Source organism: Mandrillus leucophaeus, unplaced genomic scaffold (genome assembly GCF_000951045.1).
Source record: "Mandrillus leucophaeus isolate KB7577 unplaced genomic scaffold, Mleu.le_1.0 Scaffold43, whole genome shotgun sequence".
NCBI lineage: Eukaryota > Metazoa > Chordata > Mammalia > Primates > Cercopithecidae > Mandrillus > Mandrillus leucophaeus.
In genome coordinates, this window is record NW_012104587.1 from 3,679,360 (window position 1) to 3,695,544 (window position 16,185).

Genomic DNA, 16,185 nt, shown 5'->3' on the forward strand with positions numbered 1-16,185 from the left:
TCTTCCTTTTCCTTCGGTTCTGTGTGACTTCTTTCTTTCCCCATTTCATTAAGCTTATTTGCTGTAAGCACCCTCTAAAGTTTCCCAGAATCCTGCTGGCCGTGACCAAGACCTTGCTGGGCCTGGACCAGTCTTTGCAGACATGCCTCTGGCTCCCAGCACCACCCTCGAGCAGCTACACCTGAGTGTCTTTTCCCCATGAACCCTGACCCCCATACCCTCTTTGGTCAAGCTTATCCACATCCTCCACCCGCATGCCAAAGATGAAGAAGTTTTCCTCTCCAGCCTCTTCTGCCATCTCCACATTGGCCCCGTCCATGGTGCCAATGGTCAGAGCCCCGTTGAGCATGAACTTCATGTTGCCGGTGCCTGAGGCCTCAGTGCCCGCAGTGGAGATCTGCTCAGAGAGGTCTGCAGCTGGGATCACTGTGGGGTGGCAGCAGGGGGACAAGTCAACTCAGGGGAGACTCTCACACCAACTGGGGACTCTCGGATTAGGCTGGCCCCAGGCATAGCCGGACTCAAAGTCGCTCCACCCCAAACTCCCAGTCTTCACCAGCCAAGCCTGCCTCTCACACCGCACCCCCACTGCCCTCCACCTCTTGTTGATTCTTGACCATCTAGGTCCAACCTGGATTTCCCCACCTTAAAGATATGAAGGTAATTTCATCGTGTACTGCCTGAAAGCCCACCATTAGAGGGCATCCTCATGGGGTTTTTGCTTTGTTTTGTCTTGTCGTTTTGCTTTTTGAGATGGAGTTCTGCTTTTGTTGCCCAGGCTGGAGTGCAGTGGCGCAATCTCAGCTCACTGCAACCTCTGCCTCCCAAGTTCAAGTGATTCTCCTACTTCAGCCTCCCGAGTAGCTGGGATTATAGGTGCCCGCCACCACGCCCAGCTGATTTTTGTATTTTTAGTACGGATGAGGTTTCACCATGGTGGCCAGGCTGGTCTTGAACTCCTGACCTCAGGTGATCCACCCACCTTGGCCTCCCAAAGTGCTGGGATTACAGGCGTTGGCCACCACGCCCGGCTTCCTCATGGTTTAAGCATTGCCCTCTCCAGATTCTTCTTTCAAGTATGAGTATCCCAGGAAGAGATGACTGATGCCTCTTCCTGAGACTGAACTAGGGTCAAAGCCTCCCTAGGGTCCCTGTTGGCAGCACCCACCTTTCTCGGCCAGTGAGACTCGGTAGTTCTCCAGGAAGATGACACGGAGGCGGTCACCCACTGTCGGGTCATGGTTGACCACATCCCCAATGGCTGTGATGAGTCTGATGATCATCTTGGCCATGTGGTACCCAGGTGCAGCCTGAGGGGACAAAGTCTGGGGTCAACTCTACTGCCTGGTCCCCCACCCCCTATCCTGCAACTCAGCCAGGCTGACCTCAACCTGGATATATCAAAGGATGGGAGCCCAGGGCTGGAGCCTGGCTTCTCACCTTCCCTCCAATCATCACAGTCCGAGGCACAAAAAACTTATTGGGCTCCCTCTTGATGCCTGTGGAGAAACGAGAGGGATCCAGTAGGCCTACTTTTCCCTCTGGGTAGTAGCTCCTGACAGAGGCTGGGCTGGGAGACAGTAGGCCTGACTCGGAAAATCACTTGCTATTTGAGTGTCACTTTCCCCTCTCTGAGCCTCAGTTTGCCCATCTGTGAAATGGGGATAATTCCATGCCCCGAGCGTAGTCCCAAGGCCAAAGGAGATGTTGGGTGGGCAGTATGTACTATGCCTCAGGAACACAGGGGAGCACTGAGAGACAGGGTAGAGTGACTGCCACTCACGATTATACAGGGTGATGACATGGAGGCAGTTGAGGAGCTGTCGTTTATATTCGTGAATCCGCTTCACCTGGATGTCGAAGAGTGAGTTGGGGTTGATGTGGACTTTGTATTCCCTCTCTAGGTAGGCAGCAAACTTCAACTTGTTTTCCTGGAGGCAGAGACAGGGAAGGGCTCACCAACAGGCCACAGCCTCAGGAAATCCTACAGTCCACACTCCATTCACTCAGCCCCAGAAGGATGGCTGCCAGGAGGCTCACTGGCTACTTCTGTCCACTCCCGCACCAGGGTAGACATTGCTAATCAACGTCAGCACTGTTCACGTGAGGTCAGATGATGCCTTCCCACCACAGACTCCAGCCAACTTCCACCAACGGCCTGGGCTGGCAGGAGAGATGAGCTCTATTTGCCACACCTGACCCAGCCATCTGGCCCTCTCCAGCGCTCTCCACACAGCACAGCTGTCCCACGTTGCAGCTCTCCCCACCTGCTTCACTTTGGCCACATCCCGAATGAAAGCTTCATCATCCACAAAGGAGAGCAATTTGCGCAGCTGGTCCAGGTCGGAGATGAAGTCCTCCCCAATGCGCTGTGGGAAAATGGCTCTCAGCCAAGCCCATCCCCCTGTCCTCCCTCCTCTCAACACAGAAGGGGCCCTTTCCAGGTCGGCCAAGCCCCCTCCACCCAGCAGGCTGCTCTGGGGGGCCCTCCCAGCCCCTCCTCCTCCAGCCTCCCAGATGGGGCACAGGGCATCCACGCACCTTCCTCCCCTCCCGTCCTTGAGCTCTGATGGCTGACCCCATCTGACCCCAGCAGGCCTTCCTGGCTTCCTGGCCTTTTCCTGACGCCAGCATGACCTTGCGCCTTCCCTACCAGATATCTGCCCCCTTCCAGGCTCACTTCAGATGTGACCCATGGATGACTCCCTCCATTAGACTGTGACCTCTGCTGGGTTCACCTCCACAGCCAGGGCCTCCATTAGCACACGGAGCACCCTCATGCAAATAAGATGGTGTCCCTCCTCCAGGCGGATGCGAGGCTTGGGGAACACAGTGTGGGAGGGATTTCAGCCTCAGTGAACCACCTACATGACCATACCCAGCTGATCCCTGCAGGGACCCATGTTGACTCTGCTGGCCCTACAGTGGCCTCTCACCTCAGCAATGACCTCTGCCAGCCCGGGGTTACACAGAACCAGCCAGCGCCGAGGGGTGATGCCGTTGGTCTTATTCTGGAACTTATGAGGCTCCAGCTCATAGAAGTCTTTGAAGCTGCAGGATGAGGTTGGACGAAGGTCACCACTCGCCCCTGTATGATGGAGGCCTCTGCCCTGGGGCCCCTACCCTGGTGTCTTGCTGAAAGGGGATGCAGGGAATGCAGACCTGGGGAAGGCTGGGGGTGCTGTGTGTAAGAGGGGATCATCTCAGGACAGGGTGGCACTGGAAGGGGCTGCTGTGCTTGTAAGAATGACACCACCTGTGAAAGGCGCCAGGAGCCAGAGAACAGAGAGCGGTCGGTGAAGGGCGGGGCTTCTTGTGACAGGGGCGTGGAGTGGGTGGGGCCTAGAGAGGGGCGGGATCTGCAAAGCGGGGCTCACATGGTCTTCTTGAGGATCTCGGAGTGGATGCGCGCCACACCGTTGACAGCGTGCGAACCCGCGATGCACAGGTGTGCCATGTTGATGCGCTTCACTGCGCCCTCCTCCACCAGCGACATGCGCCGCAGCCTGTCTACGTCCCCTGGGAATGTGGCTGCCACCCGCTGTGCCCAGAGAGCCCAGAGCTAGGACCAGACCCAGAAACCCCAGTCCCCAGTCCCCAGCCCCATACCCCCAGAGCTCTGCCCAGAACCCCCACTGCCCCAGAGTCTCAGGGCCCGGGCTGGACGCCCCAACTCCCAGGCCCAGACTGGGTGTCCTCCCCCTCACCCCTACACTGTCCCCCAAGCCTCCCGACTCACGTTGAGGAAGCGCTGGTTGATCTCGTAGATGATCTGGAGGTGCCGCGGCAGCAGCGTCTCCAAGAGGTGTACCGGCCAGCGCTCCAGGGCCTCAGGCAGCACCGTGTGGTTGGTGTAGGCACAGGTCCTCACTGTCACATCCCATGCCTGGCACACAGGTGGGCAGTCAGGATGCTGACCTCAGCCCAGTGGGTCTCCTTACGCACTATGCAGCCCAGTGGGTCCCCCCGCACTGCAGTGCCAGGTTCCAGGATGGTCCCTCTGGCCTCAGGCTCCAATCTGTTCACTCCACTCATATCCTCCCACACTCCCAAACTGGGAAGGGAACTCGGAAGCGGAGAGCATCAGATGGGGCAGAGGGGCCCTGAAGCCCACCTTATCCCAGTCCATCCGCTCCAGGTCCACCAGGATCCTCATCAGTTCGGGGATGGCCAGGGAGGGGTGGGTGTCATTGAGCTGGATGGCTACCTGGGGTAGGGGGAGGAGTTAGTCTGGGCTCCAAACCACATTCCATGCTATGGTCACTGTCCTGTGCCATTTGGAGGCCCCCAGAGAGCCCAGCATGGTTCTGTGACTGGGCTGTGGGTAGAGGCAGGCAGGCGCTCACGGGGTTGGGAGGAATGGGGGAGTGGGTCAGGAGGAGGAGGGAAGCCCAGGTTATGAGCCTGTGGATTGTGGATCCTGAGCAACTGACCCTCCCACACTCCCATCCTCCACTCCCTTATCTATTACATGGGGCAGGCAGGCTGAGGCTGGAGGGAGAGGCCTGGCACACACTGTCCAGTCACAGAGGCACCCTCCATGCTCATGCTACCTTGTCTGGGAAGGCATCGAAGTTCGTGCGCACGGGATCGCGGCAGCCGAACTTGGAGGACTTGAAGCGACGGATGATGTCCTGGAGGGTGGCGGCCACCACGAAATACTCCTGCTTCAGCCGCAGCTCCTTCCCTTCGAAGAACTGGGCACAGCACGAGGCAGCGTGAGTCAGGGTGGTGGGGGAGTGGCCTAAAGCTGCAGTGGGTGTGGCCAGGAGGGACTCCCACCCATACCGGGACCCCTGAGTCCTGAGCTGTCCCCCTCTCTGGGACCCAGGGGCCTTTCCTCCACCAAGAACTAGTGGCGAGAGACAGTGTCAGGAAGAGGTGCACAAGAACTGAGTGTGTTGTGGGTGTCGCCAGGGAACAGCCCCTCCAAAGTGCCCTTCACTAACCCACTTTCCTGAGGACTCAGGTGTCCTTGCACTCAAAAGACTTGAGGTGGGGGTACAGGATGCACAAGGCCAGCAATATGCCCTGGGTGTGACTAGGGCACCAGCAAGTGTCCCTCCCCAGCTCTCCCTGACCCCCGCTCCGAAGACTCAGGCTTCCAGCCCCCAGCCCAGGGGGTGACGCACATTATCATTGGGGTACAAGACACGAGAGATGTTCTCTGCCAGGTTTCGGTCCAACACAGCCTGGATGTAGCCACCGACGTTGACTGAGGGACGAAAGTGGGGACAGGGTAAGGCCTGTGCTGGGCGTGGCCAGCGGGCAGGCTGGGGCTGCTGGCTACCAGCGGATGAACTCACAGTCCTTGAGGTTGAAGTCATTGGGAGCCTTGGCAGACCAGAGGCGCATGGTGTTGACGATGTTGTTGCGATAGCCGGGCACGGGCGTATCGTAGGGCATGGCCAGTACCACCTGTGGGGGCAATCCTGTCGGGAGCTGGCCAGCCCTGGCAATTGCCTCCCTCCCCTCAGGGCACTCTGCAGACACAGGCTCTTGTCCTGACACTAGCATCGACGAGCTGGGTAACCATGAGCAAACCCCACAGTCTCTCTGGACCTCATCTAGAGCAAAGACACCCTCAACACCTCCCCGACACCCATAAGCCCTGCCTGGGCAGACGGTGGTGAGGAGAATGGAAGGAGGCAGGTGATAAGCCCGGAGCCCAGGAGGGGCTCTGTTGGCGACCACTCTGCTGCGATGGGGGCTGGGCTGGCCAGCCTGGCCTGAGCAAAAGCTAGAGGACACTGTGGATTCATGAGAGGGGTGGGGAAACCCAGGGCCAGGCTGAAGGGGTCACAGAGGTCAAGTCCATCCAAAGGTCTCATGTCTGGTTGACCACAGGGCTAATTCACGGTGACTAATTCTGCCCCGCCTTCCATAACTAGCAAACATCAGTAATTGTCTGCTACCACGGTGCCAGGGGTACATTCACTCCTCCAAGGGAGCCCTTTTAAGGGGCATCGCCCTCCCTCCCCACACTCAGTCACCCTGATTGGAGCAGGGTGGGAGCTGACACACAGAAAGGGAAGGGACCCAAGCCCGAGCACACAGCTAGGCTGGCAGCACCAGAGGGAGCCAGGTCTCCTGCCTTCCAGCCACAGCCACTTGTGCCAGCTGCCATGTGCACCTGGCATGGACTGCCAGCAACCCCCAGTGCATCTTAACCTGGATGACAGCAAACAAATGCTCAGTTCTGAAAGCCTAGTGGTTTATCTGCAGCCCATCTTGGGGGTGATGACCTGAAGCTTCCAGCAGGAAGATTGCCTGAACTGGGATTTGTTTTTTGTTTGTTTTTGAGATGGAGCCTCACTCTGTTGCCCAGGCTGGAGTGCAGTGGCACTATCTTGGCTCACTGCAACCTCCGCCTCCCAGATTCAAGCAATTCTCTGGCTTCAGCCTCCTGAGTGGCTGGGATTACAGGCACGTGCCACCATGCCTGGCTGATGTTTTTGTGTTTTTAGTAGAGACTGGGTTTCACCATATTGGTCAGGCTGGTCTTGAACTCCTGACCTCAGGTGATCCACCTGCCTTGGCCTCCCAAAGTGCTGAGATTACAGGCGTGAGCCACCATGCCCGGCCTAACTGGGATTTGGACACCTGGTTTGGTTTTAAGGTTTTCAGTTTTTGGTCTTTTTGATTTTTGAAACAGAATCTCACTCTGTCACGCAGGCTGGAGTGCAGTTGTGCAATCATAGCTCACTGCAGCCTTGAAATCCTGGACTCAAATGATCCTCCCACTGAAGCCTCAAAGTAACTGGGACTACAGGCATGCACCAGCACCCTGGCTAATTTTTAAATTTTTTTCTTTGAGACGAAGTCTGGCTCTGTCACCCAGGCTCCTGGGCTCAAGCAATTCTCCCACTTCGGCCACCCGAGTAGCTGGGACTACAGGCGCACATCATCATGCCCAGCTAACTTTTGTGTTATTTGTAGACAGATTTTGACCTGTTGCCCAGGCTGGTCTTGAACTCCTGAGCTCAAGCATTCTGCCCACCTTGACCTCCCAAATTGCTGGGGTTACAGGTATGACCCACTGCCCCAGTCTATTTTTTTTTTTTTTTAATTTTCTGTAGAGACAGGGTCTCTCTATATTGCCCAGGCTGGTCTTGAAATCCTGAACTCAAGCCATCCTATTGCCTCGGCCTCCTAAAGTGCTGGGATTACGGGCATGAGTCACCGTGTCCAGATTTGGTTTGGTTTCAGGATTCCTCTAACTTACTGTGTGGTGAGTGAATTCCTTTCAGAAGGTCCCAGTTTTCTCCTGTCCCCGTTTCTGGGCTGCTGCTATCGAGATGTTCAGGGCAGACTCAAGTCGTAAGATGGTCCTTTGATAAATCTCATGGTGTGTGGTGGAGCCAGGTCATGGGGAGACACTGGGGGAGCAGGGCAGCCTCTCTCCCCTTCCAGGCTCAGTACTTAGACTGGCTCCCCTGTGTCCCTGTATCCAGTCTTTCCTGGCTTCAGCTGTGTGACTTTGAGTAAGTCACTTAACCTCTCTGAGTCTCAGCATCCTCAGTTATAAAATACACTGGGTCCTGCTTCCTCTCTGGGCTTCCTTCTCTTCCCTCCCCTTCTCTGAGCTCCCCCGACCCCCAGCTTCATCCTTACCTGTGTGTCCACCCACTTGGCACCCTGGCTGGTGTGCTCCACATGGCCGTAGAAGTGCACAGGTAGTGTGAACTCGGGGCGGGCCTTCTCCCAGGGGTTGCCGTAGCGAAGCCAGTCATCAGCCTCCTCCATCTGCACCCAAAGCAGGTCAGGGAGAAAGGCCGGCAGCATCAGCACAGGCATTCACACCACAGTGCACGGTGGGGCAGGGCGGGGGCTGTGGGCCCGTGTACCCTACACCAAGTGTAAGTTAGGGGCTCTGAGGTGGGCCCCTGGTCTGCTGGGCTATCCAGTGGGACGTAGACCACCTGTTTCAGGGGCACCAGCTGGCTTTGGGTTGGGGGGCGGGGATGCTTTCCACAGAGCTTGGGGGGCTGTTTCGGACCTATTCAGAGATAATAAACAAGTGGGGGTCTTCCCCATCCTGACTAGACCCCACAAGGTTAGAGCCAAGGCTGCTCACCTGCCAGCCCCCGGAGATCTTCTGGTTAAAAATCCCAAACTCATAGCGAATCCCGTAGCCATAGGCGGCCAGGCCCAGTGTTGCCATGGAGTCGAGAAAGCAGGCTGGGGGTGTGCAGGGAGGCAGGTGTCAGGGACCCAGCACGGAGGACCCCATCGGCCCCCTCCACCCTCATGGCCCTGTCCACTTACCTGCCAGCCGGCCCAGGCCCCCATTGCCCAGCCCCGCATCCTCCTCAATTTCCTCCAGCTCCTCCATGTCCAGGCCCAGCTGGAGGGGTGAGGGTGACAGTGGTCAGGGTCAAGTGTCAGCAGGGGAATCCCCCAGTCCCCGTGGCTTGCCCCACCCCACACATACTTGGTAGGTGGCCTCGTCACAGGCATTCTCTAAGGCCAGGTTCACCATGGTGTTCTGTAGCGTCCGTCCCATGTAGAATTCCAAAGACAGGTAGTAGATCCTCTGCCCAGAGAGACGGACGGGCAGGGGATAGGGTCAGGGCCACACACCAACACTCAGCCAGACCCAGCCACACCTGGACCTCTGGGCCGCCTGCCCTGCTCAACAGTCCCATCCCTGTCCCCAGTTTGCTTCTCCCTGTCTCAGGCTTTGGGGCCCAACGGGTAAGGTTCTGGTCCCAGCATTCCTCTGACTTTGGACAAATCACTCTCTTTGGCCTCAGTTTCCTCATCTGGGAAATGGCGCTGGCCATACCCACTTCAGGGACTGAGGTGCTCGGGAGAGTGGGAACCCCTTCCCCCTGCACACACGCCCCCGCACTGCCCAGCAGGGCACCAGGACATGCGGAAGCGCCTCCAAGAGCTCCCCAGGAGGGCAAGGCCAAGGCCCAGAGAAAAAGGTCATTTGCTCAAGGTCACACAGTGGCTAGAGACTGGGCTAGAGACTGTCACCTCCCATCCTTGCACTGCCCAGTTCCCCTTGGCCCTCAAGCCTCAATCCCAAGGAGACCCAGAGGCACCAGAAACTAGGATGCTGCCAGTGCCTGGTCTCCTGGTTGCCTGGGTCCCCTCCCAGGCTCCGTCTGCCTGCTCCTCCCCCACTCCCCACTGAGGGGTGTCAGGTTGCTGACATTTACCAGTGACCCCACCGGACACTTGATCTCTGCCACCCGAGCTGCCCCAGCCCCTCCTGCTGCACAGGCACACCACGCATACATGCAGCAACTGACATGTCCTTCCACCTGGGCCCAGCCAGGCCACAGGTGCCGTCCTGCCCACCAGCACCCCCTCCAACCTTCTCCGAGTGGGCACTTTTGCAGCCAGACCACCTGCTCTGAGCTCCCTGACCCCCACCCCCGCCCCAGGTTTCTCCCTCAGATTGTCCCAGCACCACTTGTGCCTGGCACCCCTGGATTCTCCAACCCCAAGAACCTAGAGTGACGAGGGGCAGCCACTTAAATCAAGATCCCCAGCTCCCTGGCAGCGCCTCCATCCCATACCCCCACCCCAGGTGTCCCCAGCAGCACCTTGGGGTCCTTCTCGTAGTAGTGTTGCTGCGTGCGGATCCAGCGCCCCACGAGGTGGTCGCGCACGGTATGGGCCAGTGCAAAGTAGTAGTCTCGTGGGGTGGCCACATTGCGGTCCTTTACGAGTGTGAAATGCAGGTGCCGGTTGAAGTTCTTTTTCAGCTCAGTCACATTCTCCACGCCGGCCAGGCCACGCACACTGATTTGCTTTCTTTTCTCCTGGTCTGACAGGGGCCGGGACATGGCTGCAGGAGGGCGGGCCGGATTGGACTGATGGTGGAGGAGACGGCAGCCTCAGCACTGCCTCCAGCCAGGGAGTAGAGCTCCCCAGGCTCAAGGGGATTTAAAGCCTGGCTCTGGGCAGCACGCCCCGCCTGCCTCCCCTGCAATGGGAGGGTCTTGGCCTGGAAGCTCAGGGAGCTATTTTGAGGGTAAAGGAAGGAGAGGGGAGGGGAGGGAGAGGTGAGCTCCACTTGGGCCTCCAAGACTGGCCTGGCTTGTTCACAGGCCTGTGCTGACCCACTTCCTCCAGGCCTTGCACATGGGTCTTCTGTCCCTTGTCCCTGCCTTTTGCAGGGTTGGATACAAGAAAGAGCAGGCAAGAGTGCTGGATTGGGGAGCTGTCTGCCAGTGGCTAAACCAGGATGGGAGGCCATGTGTTGTGGTAAAAGGAACCAGGACCCCCTGCAGGCTGCGGTGCAGGAGGCAAGTCAGTGTCCCCTTACGGAAGAGGTGCAACTAGCAGAATGTCTTCAAGACAGGGGGCCCTTCGAGAAAGGGGGCCCACGACCCTGGTGGTGTGAGGGAGGTTGTGTGAGGCAGGGCCACCGCCCTCACTCCACCCCCACTGCAACTGAGCAGCTCTGGGCTCCCCCTGTTGCTGTCCCTCAAGGAGCTCTGAAGTGACCTTTTGGAGAGGGATGCTCAGGTTACAGGCCAGCATTGGCGGGAGGCTGCTAGCCTGCAGCACAGGGCCCTGGGAACTGTAGTCCTGTAGGCCCTTGGGGATGGGAGAAACTGAGGCATTCCCCACCCCGTCATCATACTGGTTGATGACAGTAAGTTCTCCCTGTGATTCCACTGCTTAGGAAGTGATTGGAGGCCTTCTCTCACTCCTTCCTGCCACTTGGGGCCACACCCTGGGCAGGGATTTTGTGAACCAGCTCTGTGACCTGGCCTATAAAATAGGTGCCTAATCTGTACCTCGGGGACCTCACCCCATTCGTGAGCATAGCCCCACAGCTTCAGGCCCTTCCCTGGAGGCTTTGACTATCCTCCCATTCCACGCTTTGTCCTGGCCCCAGCGCTGACTTGCTGTGTGACCTCAAGTTTGTTGCTTTACCTTTCCGAGCTTTGGATTCCTTCATCAAATTTAGAGTCTCCAATGAGAAAAAAAAATCCCTTCCTCTCAGCTGCTGCCTCATCTTGTGAGGGCAGGCTTTGGATCCTGCTGTTCTTTAAGCGAAAGGAACCAGGACCTTGTGCTAATTCAAAGGCTGTCTGGGCCTCCCGGGTGGTGGGCCAGTGGAGGGGAAGAGCTGGGTTTCTGTTCTGAGGGCAGGCAGCAGGTCAAAAGCCTGGACAGCTGCAGGGTACTATTGAGAGCCTGGTTCAGGGAAGGCCAAGCTGTTTCTGAGAACTTTTTTTTTTTTTTTGAGATGGAGTTTCATTCTTGTTGCCCAGGCTAGAGTGCAATGGCATGATCTCAGCTCACTGCAACCTCTGCCTCCTGGGTTCAAGCAATTCTGCCTCAGCCTCCCAAGTAGCTGGGATTACAAGCACCCGCCACCATGCCCAGCTAATTTTTGTATTTTTAGTAGAGACGGAGTTTCACCATGTTGGACCAGGCTGGTCTGGAACTCCTGACCTCAGGTGATCTGCCCACCTTGGCCTCCCAAAGTGCTGGGATTATAGGCAAGAGCCCCAGCGCCCAGCCTCCGATCACCTTCTGAGCCACGGCAGACGCAGCCCTGGAATCACTGGCTTAGTATGTGGGCCAAACTGCAAGTCCTACAGAGGTCTCCAGACTCCCAAGCCCTGCTCTACCCCTGCCCCCAAAAGGCACGGGCACACTGTCTTCTGTGGTGCCTGCCACATTTCCAAGTAGAGAAAAAAGATCAGGGAAAAAAACCCAAAATGCACCTCCACAGACACGGGAATGCAAACAACTTTTTCTTACATTTTTCTCTAATTTCCAATTTCTTTAATTTAAGAAGTGTTCCATAAACCATTAAAAAACAATGCTGGCCAGGCACGGTGGCTCACGCCTATAATTCTAGCACTTTGGGAGGCTGAGGCAGGTGGATCTTCTGAGGTTAGGAGTTAGAGACCAGCCTGACCAACGTGGCGAAATCCTGTCTCTACTAAAAATACAAATATTAGCCAGGCATGGTGGCACATGCCTATAATCCCAGCTACTCGGGAGGCTGAGGCAGGAGAAACACTTGAGCCCGGGAGGCAGAGGTTGCAGCGAGCTGAGATCGCCACTACACACCAGCCTTGACAACACAGCGAGACTCTGTCTCAAAAACAAACAAAAACACAGTGCTGGCAGCTGTCTGGTCTCTTCCCCTTTCACAGCTCGCACCCCAGCCTCAGCTCCTAGGCCTCATCCCCATCCTCCACTAAGCACAGCTTGGACTCCAGCTTGGCCTGGCATCCAAGGTTCTTCACAGCCCGCACTTGTCCCTTGGAGGGTTGCTGTGAGTAGAGCTGACTTCTTGGCAGTCCACTGCCAGGCAGGCAATAGTTAACCATGCTGTCACCTCACAGCCCAATCGTGGCAGCCTGCTTTGGCCACACACACCTTCTTTGCATTGACCCCTATTTTCTGCAAGACTTTCCGTTCCTGCCACTGAGGACCCGATCTCCACAGACCATCACATCTTGCAGGCAGGGCAGGCCAAGTTCATTCCATCCTTTCCCAGCTACCCTCCCCTCTTACACCTAGGGCGCTTGCTGTCTCATGAACATTTTTACTGGGAAATTTTTAACTTTCTCCAACTACCTTTTCTGTGACTTCTTTCAGTCTTTGTCATGCCATCACTCCCTACTGTTTCCAGGCTTTGTCCAGGGGTGACACTGCATGCCCCAGCCCCGCATGATCAAACCTGGGCAGCACAATCTCATCTGTTTCCCTGCTTCCTCCACCCCTCCTTAGTGTTGTGTGTGCAGGTTTAATGAGCCCTGAAGCACTTTTACAACCTGAGCTCACTCAAGGTTGTTTATGTCTAAGTTTCTAACTAGAAACCCAGCCTCCTTCCTTGGACCAATCATGGGTTTCTCCAGAGCCCTTGGCTTAACTTCAGTAACACAGCCCTGAGGCTGACCTTTCCCCACTGGCACTCCTCTTGCCAGGCCTTGAGGGACAGGGACAGTGCTGCAACAGCAGCAGAAATGAACGGGGAGGGGCGGTGGGGGGGCGGGGCAAGCACTGCCTTGTCACAGCGTGATGGAGTAAAGGGCTTGCTTTCCCACCCCAGGTGTCTTCAGACAGGTGGGCAGGCCTTTCTGTCTCTCCGATTCTGCCACAGAGGCAAATGCTTGCCACGGTTCAGAGGGCCAAGCCTTCCTGCTGTCTCTTCCATTTCAGGGCCTCCAACACCTTGGAGACTGATGCCTTAGTCAGCCACTTCCTCTCCAAAACCTTAACAAAAGCTGACGGCAGGGAGCAGAGAGGGAGGGAGCACAGGAATGGAGCTGGCCTCGGGGGAGAGAAGCGGAGGAGATAGCTGGGCTGTGGTTAAGTCATTTATTGATTTTATTTCTAAAACCCACATAGCGCCACTTTGCCACTTCCAAAGCTTCAAAGAGCTAATTAACCGCCCAATGAGCCCACCAGGGAAACCAAGCTTGTGGGGGAAGCAATGAGGTGAAACCAAGGTCAAACAGGGTAGCCAAGCCCCAGGCCCTGCTCCCATTCTGTCAGTTAAGGACAAAGGCAAAAAAGATGTCCTCCTTTTGGTGAGCCGAAGTTTAGGGCTTGGCTGAGGAAACGCACTGTGCCTGCCTTGCTTCTGAGGGCTCCCTCAAGCCCAGCAGACCCATAGCAAAGCACAGGCCTCCTGGACGGGGACCAGACACCCCAGTAAACAGCAGTAGCCAGCCCCAGCTCACAGCTGGAAAGCAGCCCAGGCACAGTTGCTGGCCCCAGCAGCCAGGCGCTGGGGGAAGCCTACTGTCCCTCAGCCGTCCTGAAGGAAGGAGAGGCAGGTGGAACCAGGGCAGCTCTAAGGCACCTCTCCCCAGGAGAGGACCTCACTACCTGGTGGAGACTACACATGGATTTCTCTGGAACCGTAACAGGAACTACCCACTCACTGTCCCAGACATAAAAAAAAGCAGAAGACCCTTCAAAAAGTGCTGGCAAAGCACAAGGTGGAGCACTTTATCCTGTCCCTGCCCCCCCACCCCAAGCCTACAGTGCTGGCAGGCTGCAAGTCACCAGCAGAGAAGGAAAAAAGCCACTTGGCGGTTTTAATTTTAGCTGCTCTGTGCCTGACAGGCAGGATTAGTTGGCTTGACCTTTAGTGTTGATGCCTCCCTAGGCCCAGGGCCTTAGTCAGGTGGCAGCTTCCAGGCACAAATCACCACTGGAGCTCATCAAACGTAGAGGTCTGAGCCCCAGGAAAAGGCCTTCAAAGGACAGAGGCTAGAAAGATGAGCGGTGACCAAGGAGGGGCAAAATTGGTTCTCAGCAATGTTAACTAGTCACCAAAGGGGAGACTGTGGAGCCACCCCCACACTCAGCTCCCACCACCAAAGCCACACACAGGAGGCAGGTGGTGGGCTTCCCTAATTAACCACCCACAGTCTCACCCCTGGACCAGGTGCTGAACAAAAGTTAAGGCAACTTTGGTGCTGCTGCTGCTGCTGCTGGTAGAGGAAGTTTATGTGAAAAGAAAGGGGGGGGGGGGGGGGGCATTAAAAATAAAGAAGCAGACCCAGAAAACCACACTGCTCTTTTATTCAATGGAACATCCCCGCTTTAGCGCAGTGTTGAATCTAACACCAAAAAAAGCCCAGAGAAATTTCTGCAGATAAACCAGTGAAGAGAACGCGCAGTATACATTATCATCAACATAATCACTCCATTGAAAGGGAAGCGGGAGGAAAAAGGAAGGAGAATGAACGAGGGGCTCAAACCCCTAGACACTGCAAAACATTCAGACATTTGGGATTAAAATGAAACACAAAAGAAAGCCTTCCAGGAAGGAGAGGACCAAATGGAATCTGAGGCAGCTCAGGTGGTCAAGGAGCACGGGAAGAACTCCAGGCTGGCAGGCGAGCCCAAGGGAGCTCAGGCTGCCCACCCACTGCTGGCAGGAGCGCCAGGGCGGATGGGAATCCTGGAACCTGGAAATGAACCTACCCTCGGCAACTGTACAAGACTCCCTTGACAAGGGTGGCAGAGACTAAAAAACCTCACACTTTAAATATCTTCGGGGGTGGCTATGGCGCCTTGAAAAACTTAGAACCAAAGAACGCCACAACCAGCTTGACATGAATGGCTGCAGCCCATGCCCAAAACCATTTGCTCCCCTCTCCTTGGTAAGGGAAGGAGAACTGGAGAGAAGGGAAAGGAATCTAATTGCAGCAGAAGACCGGGGAGAGCATCTCCTTGGACGGAGTCTGAAGAAAGGAAGAGATAAGGAAATAACAAAGGAAAAAGAAAAAAATTAATAAAAATTTCACGATATGGAGCCAGCGTGTTCCGATTCCGTCCACAAAAATAACTCAGGCTGCTTTGCCGAACCATCCTGTCCACCAGGGGCGTTGCTGAGGCTGTCTGCCTGGAAGGGTCACCAATGGGCGCGGAAAGTCCTCACTCTCATGGCTCGGGCCATCGCCGCCGCGGGGAGGGATCCTGGCGGCCCGGTTTGGGGAGAGGCAAAGGGAGTTGGGTGAGGAGAGAAAGAAGACAAAGAAGACACTCGATGCTACGGGGCGCCAGGAGAGCTCAAGCTGGCGCCCCTACTACCACCTGCCCGTTCCCAAGCGAATCCTCAGTCGCTTGGCCCAGCCCAGTGCGTGCACACACACACATGCGTGCACACACAATCACATGCGTGCGTCCCAATGTCTGGCTCCATATGGTGAGGTTCGGCGTGTTTAAACGAGACCAATTCTCTCTATATATAATATATATTTTCTTAAAAAACAAGTCTAGTTCTGTGGTGGAGGCGGTGGGGGAGCTGGAGGCATCCCGAAGGGCGGCATGCCCGCCACCCCCATGCCCATCATGGTGACAAAGTTAGAAGGGTCCATGGGAGGCGGAGGAGGAGGGGGCGGGGCATACATCATGCCGGCGGAACCAGGCGGTGGAGGCGGCGGAGGGGGAGGGGCCCCAGGCGGCAGAGGCGGCTGGACCCCGGGGGGCAGGGGCACCATAGTGGGGTTGCCTTGCATCTGAGGGGCTCCTGGAGAAGCTGCGGCAGCCGCCTGCTGCTGTTGCCATGGCGGGATGGACCCTGTGCCAGCGCTCGTGGTGGTAGTCGTCGTATCTGGGGTGGTAAAGAAGCCCAAGGTCACACGCGCGGGGGCACACCGCGGCTGTCTGCGGCTGCTGCCTTGGGATGGGGGCGAGGGGCGCCTGCTCCTTGCTTGGCATGCGGTACGGTGGTGG

General features: G+C 56.6%; 2 protein-coding genes across 5 annotated transcripts in view; both read right to left on the reverse strand.

Annotated features, from left to right (window-relative positions):
- The window catches only part of PYGM (phosphorylase, glycogen, muscle), a 14,016-nt gene extending 3,392 nt beyond the window's left edge, over positions 1 to 10,624 (reverse strand). Inside the window, exons 1-17 of one of the 3 annotated variants that reach the window (XM_011993507.1) lie at positions 9,561 to 10,624; positions 8,435 to 8,536; positions 8,269 to 8,347; positions 8,078 to 8,181; positions 7,615 to 7,746; positions 5,307 to 5,418; positions 5,133 to 5,215; positions 4,554 to 4,697; positions 4,115 to 4,207; positions 3,740 to 3,886; positions 3,378 to 3,541; positions 2,937 to 3,051; positions 2,268 to 2,369; positions 1,784 to 1,931; positions 1,441 to 1,499; positions 1,169 to 1,310; positions 219 to 426 (exon numbers count right to left, since the gene is read on the reverse strand). In XM_011993507.1, the coding sequence (XP_011848897.1) occupies positions 219 to 426; positions 1,169 to 1,310; positions 1,441 to 1,499; positions 1,784 to 1,931; positions 2,268 to 2,369; positions 2,937 to 3,051; positions 3,378 to 3,541; positions 3,740 to 3,886; positions 4,115 to 4,207; positions 4,554 to 4,697; positions 5,133 to 5,215; positions 5,307 to 5,418; positions 7,615 to 7,746; positions 8,078 to 8,181; positions 8,269 to 8,347; positions 8,435 to 8,536; positions 9,561 to 9,803 (2,177 nt within the window). In that variant the 5' untranslated portion in view covers positions 9,804 to 10,624. The remainder of the gene's footprint in view (positions 1 to 218; positions 427 to 1,168; positions 1,311 to 1,440; positions 1,500 to 1,783; positions 1,932 to 2,267; positions 2,370 to 2,936; positions 3,052 to 3,377; positions 3,542 to 3,739; positions 3,887 to 4,114; positions 4,208 to 4,553; positions 4,698 to 5,132; positions 5,216 to 5,306; positions 5,419 to 7,614; positions 7,747 to 8,077; positions 8,182 to 8,268; positions 8,348 to 8,434; positions 8,537 to 9,560) is intronic. The other 2 variants (XM_011993508.1, XM_011993509.1) reach the window with 2 other exon arrangements.
- A 3,878-nt stretch (positions 10,625 to 14,502) lies between these two features.
- Positions 14,503 to 16,185, reverse strand: part of SF1 (splicing factor 1) — a 13,270-nt gene continuing 11,587 nt past the window's right edge. Inside the window, exons 13-14 of one of the 2 annotated variants that reach the window (XM_011993512.1) lie at positions 15,859 to 16,063; positions 14,503 to 15,426 (exon numbers count right to left, since the gene is read on the reverse strand). In XM_011993512.1, coding sequence (XP_011848902.1) covers positions 15,297 to 15,426; positions 15,859 to 16,063 — 335 coding nt within the window. In that variant the 3' untranslated portion in view covers positions 14,503 to 15,296. Of the gene's footprint in view, positions 16,064 to 16,185 lie in introns of both variants that reach the window. The other variant, XM_011993511.1, reaches the window with a different exon arrangement.